This window comes from Astyanax mexicanus, chromosome 25 (genome assembly GCF_023375975.1).
Source record: "Astyanax mexicanus isolate ESR-SI-001 chromosome 25, AstMex3_surface, whole genome shotgun sequence".
Classification (NCBI taxonomy): domain Eukaryota; kingdom Metazoa; phylum Chordata; class Actinopteri; order Characiformes; family Acestrorhamphidae; genus Astyanax; species Astyanax mexicanus.
The window spans coordinates 9703343-9721626 of record NC_064432.1 but is presented as its reverse complement, the minus strand read 5'-3'; the positions used below and the strand labels follow the sequence as shown (position 1 = coordinate 9721626).

The window sequence follows — 18284 nt, the reverse complement described above, 5'->3', positions numbered from 1 at the left end:
ACAGATTTTTTTTTTATTAATTCACTATATTTAGGATGAGACAGGAATTGTTTACATATGATAATCCTTTAAAGTACTAACAATAAGGTTAAATAATGCTAAAGCTAGGGAGGGAACGTTTTTTCTAGCTGATGGTCTCTGAATGAGCGTGTTGTGTTGTGTTGTTGTGTGTTTTGTAGGATCTGCCACTGCGAGGGCGACGAGGACTGTCCGCTCATCACTCCGTGCAGATGTACGGGAAGTTTGCGCTTCGTGCACCAGGCCTGCCTGCACCAGTGGATCAAAAGCTCAGACACGCGATGCTGCGAGCTCTGCAAATACGACTTCATCATGGAGACGCACCTCAAACCCCTGCGCAAGGTACCTAAACACACACACACACTTCCAGATATTCCTGTAAATTCTTGATTACTGACAAATCTGGCAAACAGGCTAATGAAATGCTGAAAAATATCATTGAGCTGTTGGCGTCCCTTGCAATGGGATGTGGAATAGTAAGGAAAACATACTTAATAGGAAAATGTTCCCTAATAATGCAACTTCAGCCACATGCAAACCTACTAAAAGAGTAAAAACTAAAAGTAAAAGAGTATCTTTCCAAAAGCCTTAGAGATCATAAATATGTTTTCTGGAGAAATTAAGATGAGTCTTAATGTTCTTTTTGGTCAGCAGTGGTTTTTATCTTGCCGCTCTGCCATGGAGGCCATTTTTCCCAATTTCTTTCTTATGCTGGAGGCCTAAAGTTCTTTGGTTCTTGTTGTTTTGGGGTCTTTTGTGACCTCTTGGATGAGTCATCGCTGCGTTTTAGGGTGATTTTGGTTCGCCAGCCACTCCCGGCAAGGTTCACCACTGTTCACCACTGTTCTGACACTTGGCTGAGTGTTGCAATCTGGTGGAGACATGTTCACAGGATGTCCCTTGTATCACTTCTAGGGGTGGGTTCTTTTGTGACCTCTTATATAAGTCGTCGCTGCACTCTTGGGGTAATTTTGGTCAGCCTACCTCTTCTGGGAAGGTTCGTCACTTTTCATATTTTAACCATTTGTTGATGGTTGATGGTTACTCAGACTGTGGTTCGCTCGAGTGGCTTTATAACCTTTTTCTGTCTGATAGATCTTGATTAACTTTTTTCTTGAATTCATTTGTTCCTGAATTTCTTTGGATATTGGCATGTTGTCTAGCTTTTGAGTATATTTGGGTCTACTTGATTAAGATTGCATTTTCCCCCCCAAAATGCATAGTTTAGGTGGTATTTAACTGTGTTTTTTTGTCTAATCACACCCAAGCCTGATTACTACCACACCTGTTCTCAACCAAGAAATCACTTTAAAGGAGAACTCCAGAGTAAAATGGTCTTTTGCTGTAGTAAAACATACTAAAAAGGACTTACCTTTGATGAATAGCACACCTCCGTTTTGCCACAGCGTTCCGAGATCCAGAAATTTTAACAGTTTTAACAATTTTAACACCCTTCAGACTGGGTGACACGGGCATCATTTTCCCAGATACATTGTTTTTTACACCGTTATCCAGATTCAAAGTAGCTCCACACCTCCTCGCTAGAATCCGGAGAGCCCTGACGTTTAAAACGAGGCATTAATTAACTTTAAAAGTTATTAAAAGGCTTTTAATAACTTTAAAAGTGCACAAGAACCCTATTAAAAAACTTTGTTTACATTCTATAACGCTAGCTTCAGCTCCGAGCGCCGCCATTACTCCTGGCGCCGGCTGCTACGCTGTGCGGAGTCTATGTATATATACCGGAAGTGATGGCGGCGCTCAGAGCTGAAGCCCGTGTTATAGGATGTAAACAGAGGTATGGAGCTACTTTGACCTGGATAAAGCGGTTTATCGGGCAATTTATGCCCCGTGTCGCCCAGTCTAAAGGGTGTTTGGTCAAACTGTTAAAATTTCTGGATCTCGGAACTCTGTGGGAGAACGGAGGTGTGCTATTCACCAAAGGTAAGTACTATTTATCATGCTTTACTACAACAACAAAAATCCATTTTACACCAATGTTTTAACCACTGTATAACCTAAACTATGGATTTGGGGGGCATAAAAAAAAAGTTCTCCCCCATAATTAAAGAATCGCCCAATCAGCGCAATCTTAATCAAAGGCATCCCATCATGAGCGTTAAGACAAATACAGCCAAACGGCAGCATCCTCACAGCCCCTTAAATTCACAGCACACAGCTAAATATGATTATTACTAATTTACTATGATTACTGCTGTCGACTGTCGAGTCTGATTCATGCTGTGCTGTTTCCATAGTAACCCTCATTTTTTGCTGCTCAACAGAGTGTGCGAAAATGTATTCTCACACACTACAGAGACACATCAAAGCCCAAAAAAATAAAAGTGCATTAGCGCTACCGATAATAATGTTTTGATATGACCATCTAATGGCCTGAACAAATAGTACTGTTTCCATCTTGTGTCTGTTTGGGGAATTACACTGTAGGTTTGTAGACTAAAGCTTCATGGACTCTTTCTTATACCTATGATTCATTGCTACCTTACACCTCTCCAACAGTCTATATTCAGTGTTGTTTAAATAGCAACGGAGCTTCTGAATATACATAAACCATTCACTTATGGTGCGCCACTGACTAAAAACAACCTAGACAGGCGTCAACCGTCAGACGTCTATTGCTATCTTGGCAGTGAATTGTCAACACAGAGGCTCATAGATAGGGTAGATATGTTTTAAAATCATCTGCAGGGGGGCGGTGGTAGTCCTGTCATTACTAGCCCACCGCGCTCTGCAAAACCAGCAAGCTGATTGGCTGGACTTGTTTTGCTCACATGAAAATGCAACAGTCCACAAACCCATAGTATGAACCTGTTGGCAGCTATGCAAACTTTTACATCGTCAGTAAAAAATGTTAACGAGTGTGATTGAGCAGGTCAGGTAGCTGCACTCTTAACATAGCAATGCGCCAAAGTCATAGCTCACCTGACTCTTAAAGGGAATGGAAATTGACATTCTGGTTGGTTTATTTTACTTAACACCAAAAACACACCCATGATTAATTAAGAGAATTATCGTATTTTCGCACTATAGGACGCACCTAACATTCTTTCATTTTCCCAAAACCATTGGTGCACTTTGTAATCCGGTGGACCTTACGTATGAAGTTCTGAGGAGGTTTTTCATTGTGAAGGAAGAAACCTTCATGTGAAACGCTGTGTGAAAAGTTGTTTTTAATCAAGGAATCAGTTAAATAAAATCTGCCTGACAAAGCGAAGTAGAACCAACTATACTCAAATGCTAAAAATCACGCCAATATTCAAATAAATTCAGAAATAAATGAAAAAAGAAAGTAATTGAGATCTATCAGTCTGGAAAAGGTTATAAAGCCATTTCTAAAGTTTTGAGACTAAGAGCTGTTATCCACAAATAGAGAAAACCTGAAACAGTGGTAAACATTCTCAGGAGTGACCGGTCGACCAAAATTACCCCAAGAGTGCAGCGACGACTCATCCAAGAGGTCACAATAGTCCCCACAACAACATCCGATGAACTGCAGGCCTCACATGCCTCCACCATCAGAAAGAGACTAAAGAGAAAATTTACCAGCATGGCAGAGTGCCAATATCCAAACCACTGATGAGCAAAAAGAACATTAAGGCTCGTCTCAATTATGCCAGAAAACATCTTGATGACCCTCAACACTTCTGGAAAAATGCGCGAAAAAAAGTGTGTCCGATCACATCTGGTGTAAAACTAACACCACATTTCAGAAACTGCTGAAATCATAAAACCTACAGTAAAACATGGTGGTGGTTTTCCTGCTTCCTACTGGGATTGTTTTGCTGCTTCAGGATCTGGAAGACTTTCTGTGATAAATGGAACCATGAATTCTGCTGTCTACCAAAAAATAGTGTTTGTGAACTTAAGCTAAAACGAACTTGGGTTCTGCAGCAGGACAATGACCCAAAACACACCAGCAAAATCAGTCCAACACTGAGTGAAAGCACATTAGGAAGTGGGGAGCAGGACATACAGTATCGTGTATTAAGGGTTTTGTATCTTCTTTTATTGTGTTCTCTAAAAGTGGGAGAAGCTGCAGATGTCCACCAGTGAGCGCAGGAAGATCTTCTGCTCGGTGACTTTTCATCTGGTAGCGGTGGTGTGTGTTATCTGGTCGCTGTACATCCTCATCAACCGCACTGCTGAGGAGCTACGGCTGGGCAAGACCAACAATGGTAAAATCACACACACACACACACATGTTGTAAATACTGGTAATTGATAATGAATTATGAATATTTTGATTAATAATGTTATGACTAGTGTTTGAACGAAAATGTGCTAAAAAAAAAAAGTAGTCCTGGACCAGGATTGAGAACTTTCGTTCCAATAATATACTGTAATATACATTGGGTTGCCAGTTATTATTAGGTTGTTGGTGCACAAATTGTAGAAGCGCATGTGGGAACACCACTGCCCATCTAGTGCAGGGGTGTCCAAACTTTTTTTGTTGGGGGCCAGAAGGAGAAATATATTTGAAGTCACGGGCCAGGGGCCACAGACTCTGTAATAAAACAAATAATGAAATATACCACTTTAAATAATATATTTTCCTGATTACTTTCATTTACACACCATTTTACTTGACTTAGTATCTTTATCTATCTTTGACAGTGTTGTGTAAACTAAGATTTTTTTTTTACGATTGATGTTTAATTTCATGATGCCTCTTAATATTAAACTCCTTAATTACGACAACTTTTAGACTTTTTTGCCCTTTTTCTGTGCACCAACAACTGCGTACCCTCTCCGCTTTTAGCTCTTTGGCCCGTTTTTCTGCCCTACAACTGCGCACCCTCACCGCTTATAGACTCTTTGGCCCGTTTTTCTGCGCTACAACTGCGCACCCTTTCCGCTTTTAGACTCTTTGGCTTGTTTTCTGCGCTACAACTGCGCACCCTCTCCGCTTTTAGACTCTTTGGCCTGTTTTTCTGCGCTACAACTGCGCACCCTCTCCGCTTTTAGACTCTTTGGCCTGTTTTTCTGCGCTACAACTGCGCACTCTCTCCGCTTTTAGACTCTTTGGCCCGTTTTTCTGCGCTACAACTGCACACTCTCTCCGCGTTTAGACTCTCTGGCCCGTTTTTCTGCGCTACAACTTCACTCTCTCCACTTTTAGACTCTCTGGCCCGTTTCTGACACCTAGCATTCAAACTTTAAATCTCACATTATAAAAACCTGCTTAACAGCGGGCAAAATTTTATTTCTAAAATACCTCGCGGGCCACTCCAAAAAAGGAAACGGGCCGTAGTTTGGACACCCTGATTTAAATCAAAGAATATTCATGTGTTAGAATGACCCAAGGTCTTAAAGACCTAAATTCTAGTGAACATCTGTGGCAAAACATGAAAATAGCTGTTAAACTCACTTAAAATCTCAATACAATTCATACAAGTTTGTGGTCGTAAGTTGACGACATGTTAAAATGTTGAAGGGTTATGAATAAGTAACTTCTACAGCGGTCAGAGTAGAATGTAATGCTATAATACTGCGGCACGCTCTTATTGCACACACAGCGTTGCTGCGTTTGTCCCCTCTCAATGCCGTAGGGGTGCTGGAGTGGCCGTTCTGGACCAAGCTCATCGTCGTGGCCATCGGCTTCACCGGCGGCCTCATCTTCATGTACATCCAGTGCAAAGTCTACCTGCAGCTGTGGAGGCGGCTGAAGGCCTTCAATCGCGTCATCTTTGTGCAGAACTGCCCCGACTCTGCCCGCATCACTGACGAGAAGGCCCCGCCCCCTCCGGTCACCCACAGCAACGGCAGGCACGAGCCTCCGCCTGTCCCCGCCCCCCAGATGCAGACGCAAACGAACACTTCATGCCTCGCCCCGTCAGGAAGTGCAGAGGTGGCGCCAGTGTGAGGAACTGAAGTGGACTGGGGTGGTGGGGAAGTGCAGAGCTGCCTCCTGTCCTTTTCCCAGAATTGGAGGCAGGACTTTTGGACAACTGTGTTCACTGTTCACAACTTAGTGTGCACTACAGCTGAAGAGCATTCTTCGTAGTGTCCGACTGGCAGTGTCTAAGTAAAGGGGCTGGTCGCAGTTGGGAAACTACAAGCTAAAGAATCATTTCTCACAGTTACCCAGTCAATTCAATAGGGAATAGTAAGGTTAAACTGTAATAATTTCCCTATTAATGCTTCAGACTTCGGACGCAAGCAAATGTGCAAGTTTGAAAATGGTTGGGGAAAAATGGGAGGGGATGATCCCAGAGGTTATACATCAGTTATCCAGGTCTAGACTAACTGACATTCCTAGAAATCTTCTCCGTGCTTTGGGTGGGTAAGCACTGTCCTGCGGAAAAATGGCATTTGGAATCCCTACCATGGGACGCAACACATTACAGGTTACAGGATGTCTCTTGTATCAGTACTAGCGGTGACCAACTGTAGTATGCGATGATGTATGCACCCCAGGTAATCCCACCTACGACACCAGTCGATAAATTAGGCTACAAGAATTATGTCTAAATCACTTTCCTCTAATCTAATAGAATTTATCATGGTTTAAGAAAATATCAGGCATCGAGTCGGGCCAAGGCTCGGGCAAAGAATCTAAACTCTTAACACCTGTATAGGAATCAAGCGTAGTTCTGGACTGGTTCTGAATTTTTCTTTACAGTGTGAACTTTTCAGTCCACATAATGTGTAGTCCAGGGCTAGGCTTAATCCCTGCAGAAACTGACCATATATCACTATGCCAAAAGTTTTCACTCTTCGTACACTTATGAAATTGGGTGACACCCCATTGTTAATGTACAGGGTTTAAATTTATGTTGGCCTGCCTTTTTTTACAGCTATAACGGCTCTTTCTGAAAAGGCCTTCCACAAGGTTTAGGAGTGTGTTTATGGGAATGTCAGACACTGATGTTACACAAGAAGTCCTGGTACACAGTATCCTCTCCAATTCATCCTAAAGGTTTTTTTTTATCAGGTTGACATCAAGACTCTGTGCAGGCCAGTCAAGTTCTTCCTCTACACCAAAATCGCTCATCTTTGTCCTTATGGAGCTTGTTATGGGCACTGGTGCATGCTGGTCATTTTGGAAATGGAAGGGGCCGTCCCCAAACTGTTGCCGCAAAGTTGGGAGAATGCTGAAGCATTAAAGGTTCCTTTCACTGGAATTAAGAGGTTACAAGCCCAACTCTTTTTAAAAAACAACCCCAAACCATCATAATAATTATCCCCCCTCTACCAAACCTTGAAGCATTAAAGGTTCCTTTCACTGGAATTAAAAGGCTAAAAGCCCAACTCTTCAAAAAAACAACCCCAAACCATCATAATAATGATCCCCCCTCTACCAAACTTTGCACACTTGGCTCAATGCAGACTCATCCGTTAGATTTCAGTCCAGTGGCTTTATATTAACGATTTGAGCTATATAGTGTATTACATTATAAAGCCAAATAGAATGCTCAATCATCATTTTTATTATATATTTTCCATTGTGTACAATACAGAACATATTTATACAGCATTAAACATTCAACAGAACCTCACTAAAGTCCTTGCACTTTTCAAAATAAGGGTGCTTCAATGGTTTGTTAGGCAATGCCATAGAAGAACCACTTTTGTTTTCATGAAAAAAAACGTTAATAAAAGAAAAAAAAGCAAGTGTGAAGAACCTTTTAAAGGTATAAAACAGGGGTTTCAGACCTGGTTGAACCAATGGAATCAGGTGAGCTGCTGTAGGGTTTAGACATCCAACATGGACAGGTTTGAGCCCCCTGACCTACAGTGTGTCATTTAAACTCCTTTATACACTACCGGTCAAAAGTTTAAGAACACACCTATTTTTCACCCGTTATTTTAAACATTTAAATTGTTCAGGTCCAGTCAATAAACAAATCATTAGTTAAATAAGTTTGCAGCTGGTATGTAGGAATGGAAAAAAAAAATGGGCTTTGTAAATAGATTTACACACAGCACAGTCTCACTTATCTTCATAATAATTAAAAAAAGACACAGAAACAAAGAAAACTCTGTAACTATTAAAAGTTGATGTATTTTTTTTGTTTATAGAGAAATTACAGATGAAGCCAAAGAGCACCGAGTACTGTTTCCTACACCTTCAAAAACGTCTGGCTGACCCAGATGGCAACAGCTTTAGCCTTTAGCTCAACTCAACATTCACTGAGTCTCAGTTTCAGCAATAAAGAGAAGAATTAGAGGTCTGACAGGTGAAGTTCAGTAATAAAATCATTGATAAGATGATAAAACATCTTATTAAAAACTGCTTCTGGACTACTAAACAATAGGGGTGTTCTAAAACTTTTGATTGGTAGCTCATATGAAATTGAGTATGTCTTCTGTTCTGTACATAGATATCTGTGGGCGGTGATTCTTTTAAATGGGATGTATCCATTTTCATACCGTGGTGTGAAAAAGTGTTTGCCCCCTTCGTGATTTTTTTTTTTTGCATGTTTTCACTCCTAAATGTTTCAGATCATAAAACAATTTTAAATATTAGCTTAAGACAACACAAGTAAACACAGAATTGTTGTAATTCAGCCACATTGGAGGGTTTTCCAGCTTGAACCTCCTTTTTAAGATCATGCCACAGCATCTCGATCGGATTCAGGTCCGGACTTTGACTAGATCACTCCAAAGTCTTCACTTGTTTTTTCTTCAGCCATTCAGAGGTTACAGGATTAACTGTGGACGCTGGAAGAGGAAACTTAAAACCACGGCTGATCAAATCACGGCAAAATTCACTGTGCACCTAAACTCTCCTGTTTCCACCAGAACTGTCCGTCGGAACAATAAATTATTGTGGTCTAAAACCGGGTGTTTCATTGTCCAACCCCTGTAGGTTTCGATTTTTTCCTCCCTTAATAATAAAAACCTCCATTTAAAAACTGCATTTTGTGTTTACTTGTGTTGTTCTCAACTTATAATTTAAACGTCTTTGATGATCTGAAACATTTAAAAGTGACAAACGCGCAAAAAAATAAGAAATCACGAAGGGGCAAACACTTTTTCATACCACTGTTTATATATAAAAGGAGTATAAATGCACGTTTACACCGACAAAATCCACAGTAGATCCTATTTAAACCACTGAAAATATGAATCTAATCTAATGTAATACAACAGCAACAGACTTTTATGCTTTTATAAAGAAACGTCTGTAGATGGTGCTTCAAGGATGTTTGTTTTGTAGTCAAGTTTTATTTTTTTTTTTTCCTAATCCATGATTATAGATTTCAGTGACTGTATGAGATGTACAATAATTGTATAAGAAATCCTGTGTTGCTGTGTATAATTATATGATTCATGAAAGCATCTATTTTGGAAAGTTATTACAATCCTAGAGATATTTATTTTTTTCTGTATTATTTCTGTATTATATTTGATCATTAAATTTGTGTAATATTCAGTTGTCTTGGTGTAGTGCATATGATTGGTAAATATGGAGTGTATTTATTACATTTAATAATTAAAACAAAACACAGACATAAAATCAACTGTATTAACGCTTATTAAAAAAACAGTACAGTACAGGGTAGACCTATCTATCTATCTATCTATCTATCTATCTATCTATCTATCTATCTTACCAGTTAAAAGTTTGGACACACCTTAAATTCAGTGTTTTTTAATTATTTTTCATTGTAGATTAATGCTAAACTCATCCAAACGATGAAGAAAATGATATAGAATTATTTAAGAAACAGAAAAAAATGTTAAAAATATGATTTATATTTTAGATTTTTCAAAGTAGCACCTCTTGCTTAGATAGACAGTTTTGCACATCTTGTAGAGAATTTTCTTAGTCAGTTTTATAAGGTAGAGTCACCTGGAATTCAGTTAGAATTTCAGTTAACAGCTGTGCTGAACTCACCAAGAGTTCATTACTTTAAATATAGCGGTACCACTTTAAAACAAGACTACCTTTATAAAGGGTTTAGAAATGGTTTACAATTAGTTTATTAATGGTTACTAATTAGGTTGTAAATGCCTTAAAAATCATTAATAATCAGTTATAACACATACGTAGGAAGGGCAACAATACAAATGGCTATGGGTTCACTCTTTGGCAAAAAACAGGTCATTGTTGCCCTTTCTACGCATGTTATAACTGATTATTAATGATTTTTAAGGCATTTACAACCTAATTAGTAACTATTACTGAACTGATTATAAACCATTTATAAAGCCTATATAAAGTTAGTCTTATTTTAAAGTGGTACTATTTCTTGTCTCTTAATGTTGATGTTTGAGAGCATCAGTTGTAAAGTCGTGAAGAGGTAGAGTTACAGGTATACAGTGAATAGTGAATATTTGATGATCAAAGTTGACTGTGAGGGGAAGGCAGGTAGGTGTTCTTTGCTGCAGTGCTGTTAGCCAATCAGAGGTGATATATTTGCATGTATGAATATTCACGAGCAAGAGCCGAAACCCTGTCCTTCTTCAGAGACCAGTAATCCAGTGAACTAAAGCAGGGCTAAATAGAAACACCAGAGCACTTTTTTTTCACAATTTTTATATATATATATATATATATATATATATATATATATATATATTTTTTTTTTTTTTTTTTTTTTTTTTTTTCTTTTTTTTTTCATATATTAAAGACCACAACGCTTAAAAGTTTTCATTTTAAATGTATATGTGATATGGGCAATATATTGTATGAGCAGGTTTTGGACTAATGACAATATATGGTCTGTAAATGTAAATTCTGTGGTATGAAAAATTAGGGGTGAGCAAAATCTGTAAAATCAGGAGGAAAAAAAAAAACGCTAAATAAGGGGTCAGTCTTTTATTGGAGTATAAACAGGGCAGAACCTTGGCAACCCTCTCGTGCCAGACATACAAACCTGCAAACATTCTCTCAATGTTTCACACTCATTCACACTTTTCACTGTGTTTCAAAGTCTCTCTGTGGGCAACACACACCCTGTAACTGCAGACAGTTCTTCACGAGAAACAGAAGCATTAAAGTCATGTGACCTCAATGCTTGTGCTGCATCAAAGATCATCATCCAGAAGTTCATCAGAGTCCTGACAGGCATCTTCCTCACTGTCCACAGGCTCCTCCTCCTCTTCCTCTTCCTCGATGCGCTGCTCTGTGGTGGGTTTGCTGTCAGTCCCTTTAGCTGAAACCTTCCTCATCTTGATGTTGGGCAGTTTCTTCAGATCACCGTTCCACTCTCTATTCAACCACAAATAAATTAACTGTCATTAACTGTCACGAGATGCGATTTTAACGATTATATAACTCTGGAAAAAATTAAGAGAGCATTTTAGTTTCTGAATCAGTTTCTCCGATTTTGCTATTTATAGGTTTATGTTTGAGTAAAATGAACATTGTTGTTTTATTCTATAAACTACAGACAACATTTCTCTCAAATTTCAAATAAAAATATTGTAATTTAGAGCATTAATTGGCAGAAACTGAGAAATGGCTGAAATAAAAAAAAGATGCAGAGCTTTCAGACCCCAAATAATGCAAAGAAAACAAGTTCATATTCATAAAGTTTTAAGAGTTCAAAAAAATATCGATATTCAGTGGAATAACCCTGTTTTTTAATCACAGTTTTCATGCATCTTGGCATCATGTTCTCCTCCACCAGTCTTACACGCTGCTTTTTAATAACTTAAATGATATGCCTTTACTACTGGTACAAAAATTCAAGCTTTAAGTTGAATGGCTTGTGAATCTAAGAAACTAAACTAAATTTTTATATTTTTTTTCCCCAGAACTGTATATTTGAAATAGATGATTAAAAATATTTTATTTGACTGAAACCCCAAAATGCAAAACTGCAAGTGAATCTTCTTTTAATCATCTTATAGTGGATGTTTATCAGTTTTTACTGTAATCATGAATTACATATGATTTGCCATATGCATTAAAAAATAGAATATTTTTTTTATATGTATTGCAGCTGGTTTTACCATAGACCCAACAACTTCTTCGCTTCTGTATGATCTCACATCCGTCACAATTGGCCAGTGAGGGTTCTGTATTCAACTCGCAATCCTCCTCATTCTATACAGACCTGGCAACCTATGACCAGATCTTTATGGTTTATTATTTTTTACACGTCACGTCAATGTGATGACAATTTAACCACCTAACAGTCCAGCATTTTTGTCAAATTTCTGCCTGATATTATAGGCAGCTCTGGAAAAAAATTAAAAGAGCACTTAAACATGATGAGTTTCTTTGATTTTACCAAACTGAAAACCTCTGGAATATAATCAAGAGGAAGATGGATGATCACAAGCTGATCATCAAACCAAACTGAACTGCTTGAATTTGTGCACCAGGAGTAAAGGCATAAAGTTATCCAAAAGCAGTGTGTAAGACTGGTGGAGGAGAACATGCCAAGATACATGAAAACTGTGATTATTAAACAGGATTATTCTTTGCATTATTTGAGGTCTGAAAGCTCTGCATCTTTTTTGTTATTTCAGCCATTTCTCATTTTCTGCAAATAAAAGCTCTAAATGACAGTATTTGTATATGGAATTTGGGAGAAATCTTGTCTGTAGTTTATAGAATAAAACAACAATGTTCATTTTACTCTAACATAAACCTATAAATAGCAAAATCAGAGAAACCGATTCAGAAACTGAAGTGAAAACTTAATGCATCACACGACCTTATAAAACTTTATTCTTATTAAAGCTCAGAGTTCAGATTCTCACCTGAAAGTCTTCAAATGTTTGGAGTTGATTATATCCGGGATCTCTGTTGAGGTAAGTGAGATATACATATATATATATATCATCAGTCAATCAAAGGTCTTTTTTTTATACAGAAGATAATAAAAAAAATGTAAAATAAAAGCACTGCACCCACCAAACCCATTACCCTCAAACTCCGCCCGCTCTCGCTCGATGCTCTGCTTTAGAACAGCCTCTCTGGAGCCGTGCAGTCGACCCTGCCGGCCTTTGATGCTGTTGGCCAGCTCGATCTGCTGCAGCTCGCCATCGAAACGGTGCAGATACCTTAGAGAGACACAAGAACACAAGCTTTACATCACCTCATTTAATTATCCTCCAGTGTCAGGAGCACTACGATACACAGAACACTATATTACAGTTTTGTTACACCAAAGCGACTTACAATAGTCAAGTACAAAAGTAATAGAAGATAAAGATTAAAACATCTTTAGATAGGGCCTAAAGGAGTTCAAAGGGAAATAGTGGGAAAGAGGAGTGAAGGAGGGGAAGAAGGAAATGAGGTTAGAATTAGTTAGTTTGTTAGAGGTGTTAGGAGAGTAGGAGCTCTTTGAAGAGCTCTGTCTTCAGGAGTTTATTAAAGATAGCGAGAGATTCTCCTGATCTGGTAGTGGAAGGTAGTTTGTCAGAGGTGTTAGGAGAGTAAGTGCTCTTTGAAGAGCTCTGTCTTCAGGAGTTTATTAAAGATAGCGAGAGATTCTCCTGATCTGGTAGTAGAAGGTAGTTACACTGTAAAAAGTGTAGCCCTGCTCAAATTAAAAAAATTGATGTCCATTTGTTGCATCTAAACTATTTGACTTCACTCAATCTAAATAAAATCAATTGTTACAACCTGATTATTTTATTTTGACATAAACCATATTACTTCACTCGACCCAATATTAATTATTCACCTTGATCCAAGTTAAATTCTTTACATTTCAGTTTCGGAACCAAACTAATACATTTAAATTGAACCGAACTTAAAAAAAAAAAAAACATGGCAGCATATTCAGAAGTTCCAGAAGTTACTGTGGCGTGGAAGAGGACGGATTACCAGCGAGATTCGTTTCAGTGCTCTCTTACTCTCTTTATTTTGCTCTGAGGAGGACACTAAGAGCTGGATTTACATGGGATTCCACTTTTGAAAGTGAAACTAACTACAGGTCCAACGCAGCTAACCCCACTCCCACACACAGAAAACACACAAAGGGTGAGGCACTTACACAAAACAACCACATAACTGATAACTACATGAATAATACTAGAACAGTGATAATAAAACATGACATGAAACTCTGGGATAAACAGTAACATAAACATGCAGAAAAACACCCACTTCCCCCAACAGGGTGAGCTCCCATAATTCCTTCCGCCCCCCCCTCCAGTCCCGACGCCACAATACCATAAGCATGCGTTGCTATCTCGCGAGCGCGTTCAGGCACTTTCTCCCTCTCTCCCTCAGTGCTCTGAAGCACTTCTCTACAACTTCTCCCGTGCTCCACAGTGCGCATGCGCAATTCATGTTTGATTCAAATTAAAAATATTACATCCTTATCTCTTTTCTTCGAGTATGATTTCAGTGGAACCAAAACATTTGGTTTATTTCCTTCAGAATTGTAATTAATTTAGTCTGAATCAAAATTGACACATCAAAATTCAAAAAGGTTGAGTTTCACAATAAAGTCAATAATTGTACTATGTGTTCAATCATATTTATTAGCTTGAATGAACAGCTCCATGCTTCACTTTTTACAGTGTAGTTAGAGGTGTTAGGAGAGTAAGTGCTCTTTGAAGAGCTCTGTCTTCAGGAGTTTATTAAAGATAGCGAGAGATTCTCCTGATCTGGTAGTAGAAGGTAGTTAGTTAGAGGTGTTAGGAGAGTAAGTGCTCTTTGAAGAGCTCTGTCTTCAGGAGTTTATTAAAGATAGTGAGAGATTCTCCTGATCTGGTAGTGGAAGATAGTTTGTTCCACCATTGGGGAACTCTGTATGAGAACAGTCTGGTTTGCTTTGTGTGAATGTTTGTTTGGTAAAGCGAGGCGACGTTCATTGGAGGAGCGCAGCGGCCGGGAGGTAGCGTAAGCCTTCAGGAGTGATCAGTGCAGGTAGGAAGGAGCCTGTTCTGTCATCACCTTGTAGGCGATTGTAAGGGCTTCTCAAGATATTAAGGGGATTGTTGGACTTCCCAAATTATCGCAACCAAAGTACTGTATTTTTGCACTTAAAATACTTCAATTTTCCCAAAAATTGTCAGTGCACCTTATGTATAAATTTTACCAGTCAGGTATTAAGGAGCAGTAAAGCCACTCTGTTGAAGTACTGAGTTATACAGGAGTTTCAGTTAAGTTCTCCAGTAGTTTATTAGCATTAGCTGCTAAACGCTAGCCATTTGGCAATTCAGAGGGGAGTATTATTAGCCTGTAGTCTGCTGCTAACCCCGACTAGCTAGCACTGCTGTTGCAACATTAGCAATACCCACTAACTGTGTTAGCCATTTGGCTGTTCAGAGGTAAGTATATCTCACACTGTAGTCTGCGTTTTTACTGTTACCCTGTCTTACCAAAACACTCAGGGTTCCTCGGTGTATCGCTGTCGAATAGCAGTTTGGTGGCATTAGCAGTTAGCTTACCTCTCAATCATTTCACAAGCTTCCTGTTTGGAGTATTCTAGCTTCCCTGAGTCCAGCTGATTCTGGAACCACAAAAGTTTCTCCCCTGAAAAAAAGAACAGAGACAAGATCCTTAACACACTGTGCTCTCTTCTCTCACCTAAACAGTCCATTCAGTCCTCTATTTTTTCTCTTCACTTTAATGTTAAGCTAAGCTAAAGGCTAAAGCTGTTGCCATGTGGGTCAGCCAGACGTGACTCTTCCTGAAGTGTCAGTTTTCTCCAGTTTATAAGAGTCTTTTGAAAGTGTAGGAAACAGTACTCATTCCTCTCTGGCTTCACCTCTAAACTCTCGAAAACACTGAAACTTTTAATAGTTAGAATAATAATAGAATAATACAATAGTAAGAGAGTTCTCTGTGTTTCTTTTCCTGTCTTTCTGTCTTTTTCTAGTTATTATGATGGAAGTGGATAGTGGATAGTGCGAAAAATACGGTAGGTAAATAGAGGAATTACTCACCTATTAAATTTAAACGTCTGGCTTTATCACTTTTCACTCTGCAAAAAAAAAAAAAAAAAAAAAAAAAACAATCAACATATTATTCAAATACTTTTCAAAACAACATTATTATAGATTTCACTCACTGTTCAGCCAAAGTCAGTGCAGTGTTTTTCCCGATAATCTTACAGCACTTCATGCTTCCCTCTGCTGACAACTTTTTTTGGAGATGTGGATTTCATTTTCCAGCAGAACTTGGAACACTGTCCACACTGCCAAAAGTACCATCATTTTTTTTCAGGATGACCTGCTGGTCTTGAGCTGGATTTTTTAAGCAGTGTTATTAAAATGTGCTCCCACTCTAAGCAGGACTATGGAGGTCCATGCCCTGCTCTATAGTTAGAATAATAACATTATCTAAATTAGTGAGGGTAGAAAAAAAAAAAAGAACACAGAGGTCTTACTTCTCTTTGCGGGTGAGTTTGGCCTCAGCTCTGGCCATGTAGGCCGCTTTCCTGCTGTAGGGGTGGACCACCTTCTTCTCCTGCGCGCCCCCCCTCGCCCTCCCTGCTTTAGGCTGAACGCAGAGAGAGAGAGAACACAGCACAGGGGGGTTACACAGCAACAGAGATGGATAGAGCGAGAGAACACATCACATCACAGGGGGGTTATACAGCAGCACAGGTAGATAGAGAGAGAGAACAGCAGAGAGGGGTCATACAGCAGCACAGGTAGATAGAGACAGAGAGAACACAGCACAGAGGGGTTATACAGCAGCAGAGATAAATAGAGAACACAGCACAGGAGGGTTTACAGCTGCAAAGATAGAGAACACAGCATGAGGGTTATACGGCAGCAGAGAGAGAGAACACAGCACAGGGGGTTTATACAGCAACCGAGATGGATAGAGACAGAGAGAACACAGCACATCACAGGGGGTTAAGTTATACAGCAGCAGTGAAAGAGAACACGGCACAGAGGGGTTATACTGCAGCAGAGAGAGAGAGAACACAGCAGCACAGGTAGATAGAGAGAACATAGCAGAGAGGGGTTATACAGCAGCACACGTAGATAGAGAGAGAGAGAGAACACAGCACAGAGGGGTTATACATCAGCACAGGTAGATAGAGAGATAGAGAACACAGCACAGGGGTTATTTTGCAGCAGAGAGAGCGAACACAGCACAGGGGGGTTATACAGCAGCAGAGTGAGAGAACACAGCACAGGGAGTTAGCGTTATAGAGCAGAAAGAACACAGCACAGTGGGGTTATACAGCAGAGAGAGCGAGGACACAGCACAGGGGGTTATACAGCAGCAGAGAGAGAGAACACAGCACAGAGGGGTTATATAGCAGCAGAGAGAGAGAGAGAGAGAGAGAGAGAGAGAGAGAGAGAGAGAGAGAGAGAGAGAGAGAGAACAGAACAGGGGGGTTAACGATATACAGCAGAAGGAGAGAGAACACAGCACAGGGGGTTAAGTTATACAGCAGCACAGGTAGATAGAGAGAGAGAAGACAGCACAGGGGAGGTATACAGCAGAAGAGATAGAAAAAACAGCACAGGGGGGTTAACGTTATACAGCAGAAAGAGAGAGAACACAGCACAGGGGGGTTATACAGCAGCACCAACCTTACAGCAGTGTGTGTTTGTGTGTAAGTGAGTAAATATGTAATGTATACTGACCATATTTCTGCTGCTGCTGGTCGGCGGCGCTGCGCTCCTGGACAAACACGTGTTGAACAGAAACGCGCTTCGGTCCGCCTGTATTTTTGTTCCCCCGCTCACAAACTCAACTATAACCCCACAAACATGGTTCCGCTTCCCGATAGTGAACACTAAACAGATCCTTAGCGCTGAGAGAGGAGCGTTTATATTAACATTGTAATAAATAAATGTATAAATAAATACATATACAAATAAGTAAATGTATAAATAAATACATACACAAATAAGTAAATGTATAAATAAACAGATTAAAAAATAAATTAATAAAATAATTAATAATTAAATGCATGTATATATGAATTAATACATGAATAAGTAAATTAAAAATCGAATTAATCAAAGAGTAAATAACTCGCGGACTATCGGTTATCAGTCATTATTCTGTGAGAGAAAAGGTAGAGGGAGCCCACGAGAGCGAACGGCTAAAAACTCAAATAAACATATTAATAAAGTACTTCTACGATATTCCTTTAATTTTATAAAGTATAATAAAATATTTTACTTAAAGAATAAATTCTATAAATTCTATCCTGCATATTTAATTTTTTTTAGGCAGTAAAGGCGCTGCATTACCGAGATTGATTAAAAACATATTCTGATTTGTAAAACTCTTTTTTTTTTACATAATAATTATGCAAATGTTCCTGTAAAATGTTAATGATTTAAATATATTAAATCAATATATATAAAATTTGCATTGTAAAATTGATTTTGAAATTATAATAAGAAAGAAA

General features: G+C 39.0%; 2 protein-coding genes across 3 annotated transcripts in view; one reads left to right on the top strand and one right to left on the bottom strand.

Moving 5' to 3' along the window:
- Window positions 1-7899, top strand: part of LOC103021385 (E3 ubiquitin-protein ligase MARCHF8-like) — a 33127-nt gene extending 25228 nt beyond the window's left edge. Inside the window, exons 5-7 of one of the 2 annotated variants that reach the window (XM_022663136.2) lie at window positions 180-360; window positions 4064-4214; window positions 5556-7899. In XM_022663136.2, coding sequence (XP_022518857.2) covers window positions 180-360; window positions 4064-4214; window positions 5556-5902 — 679 coding nt within the window. In that variant the 3' untranslated portion in view covers window positions 5903-7899. The remainder of the gene's footprint in view (window positions 1-179; window positions 361-4063; window positions 4215-5555) is intronic. The other variant, XM_022663137.2, reaches the window with a different exon arrangement.
- A 2893-nt stretch (window positions 7900-10792) lies between these two features.
- Window positions 10793-17629, bottom strand: tma16 (translation machinery associated 16 homolog). Its single transcript, XM_022663128.2, has 7 exons — window positions 17509-17629; window positions 16290-16402; window positions 15847-15884; window positions 15349-15433; window positions 12857-13005; window positions 12703-12745; window positions 10793-11200 (listed from the first exon to the last, which is right to left on the bottom strand). Exons 1-7 carry the CDS (start codon window positions 17509-17511, stop codon window positions 11017-11019), a joined length of 615 nt encoding a protein of 204 aa, XP_022518849.1. The 5' UTR covers window positions 17512-17629; the 3' UTR covers window positions 10793-11016.
- Between the last annotated feature and the right edge of the window lie 655 nt (window positions 17630-18284).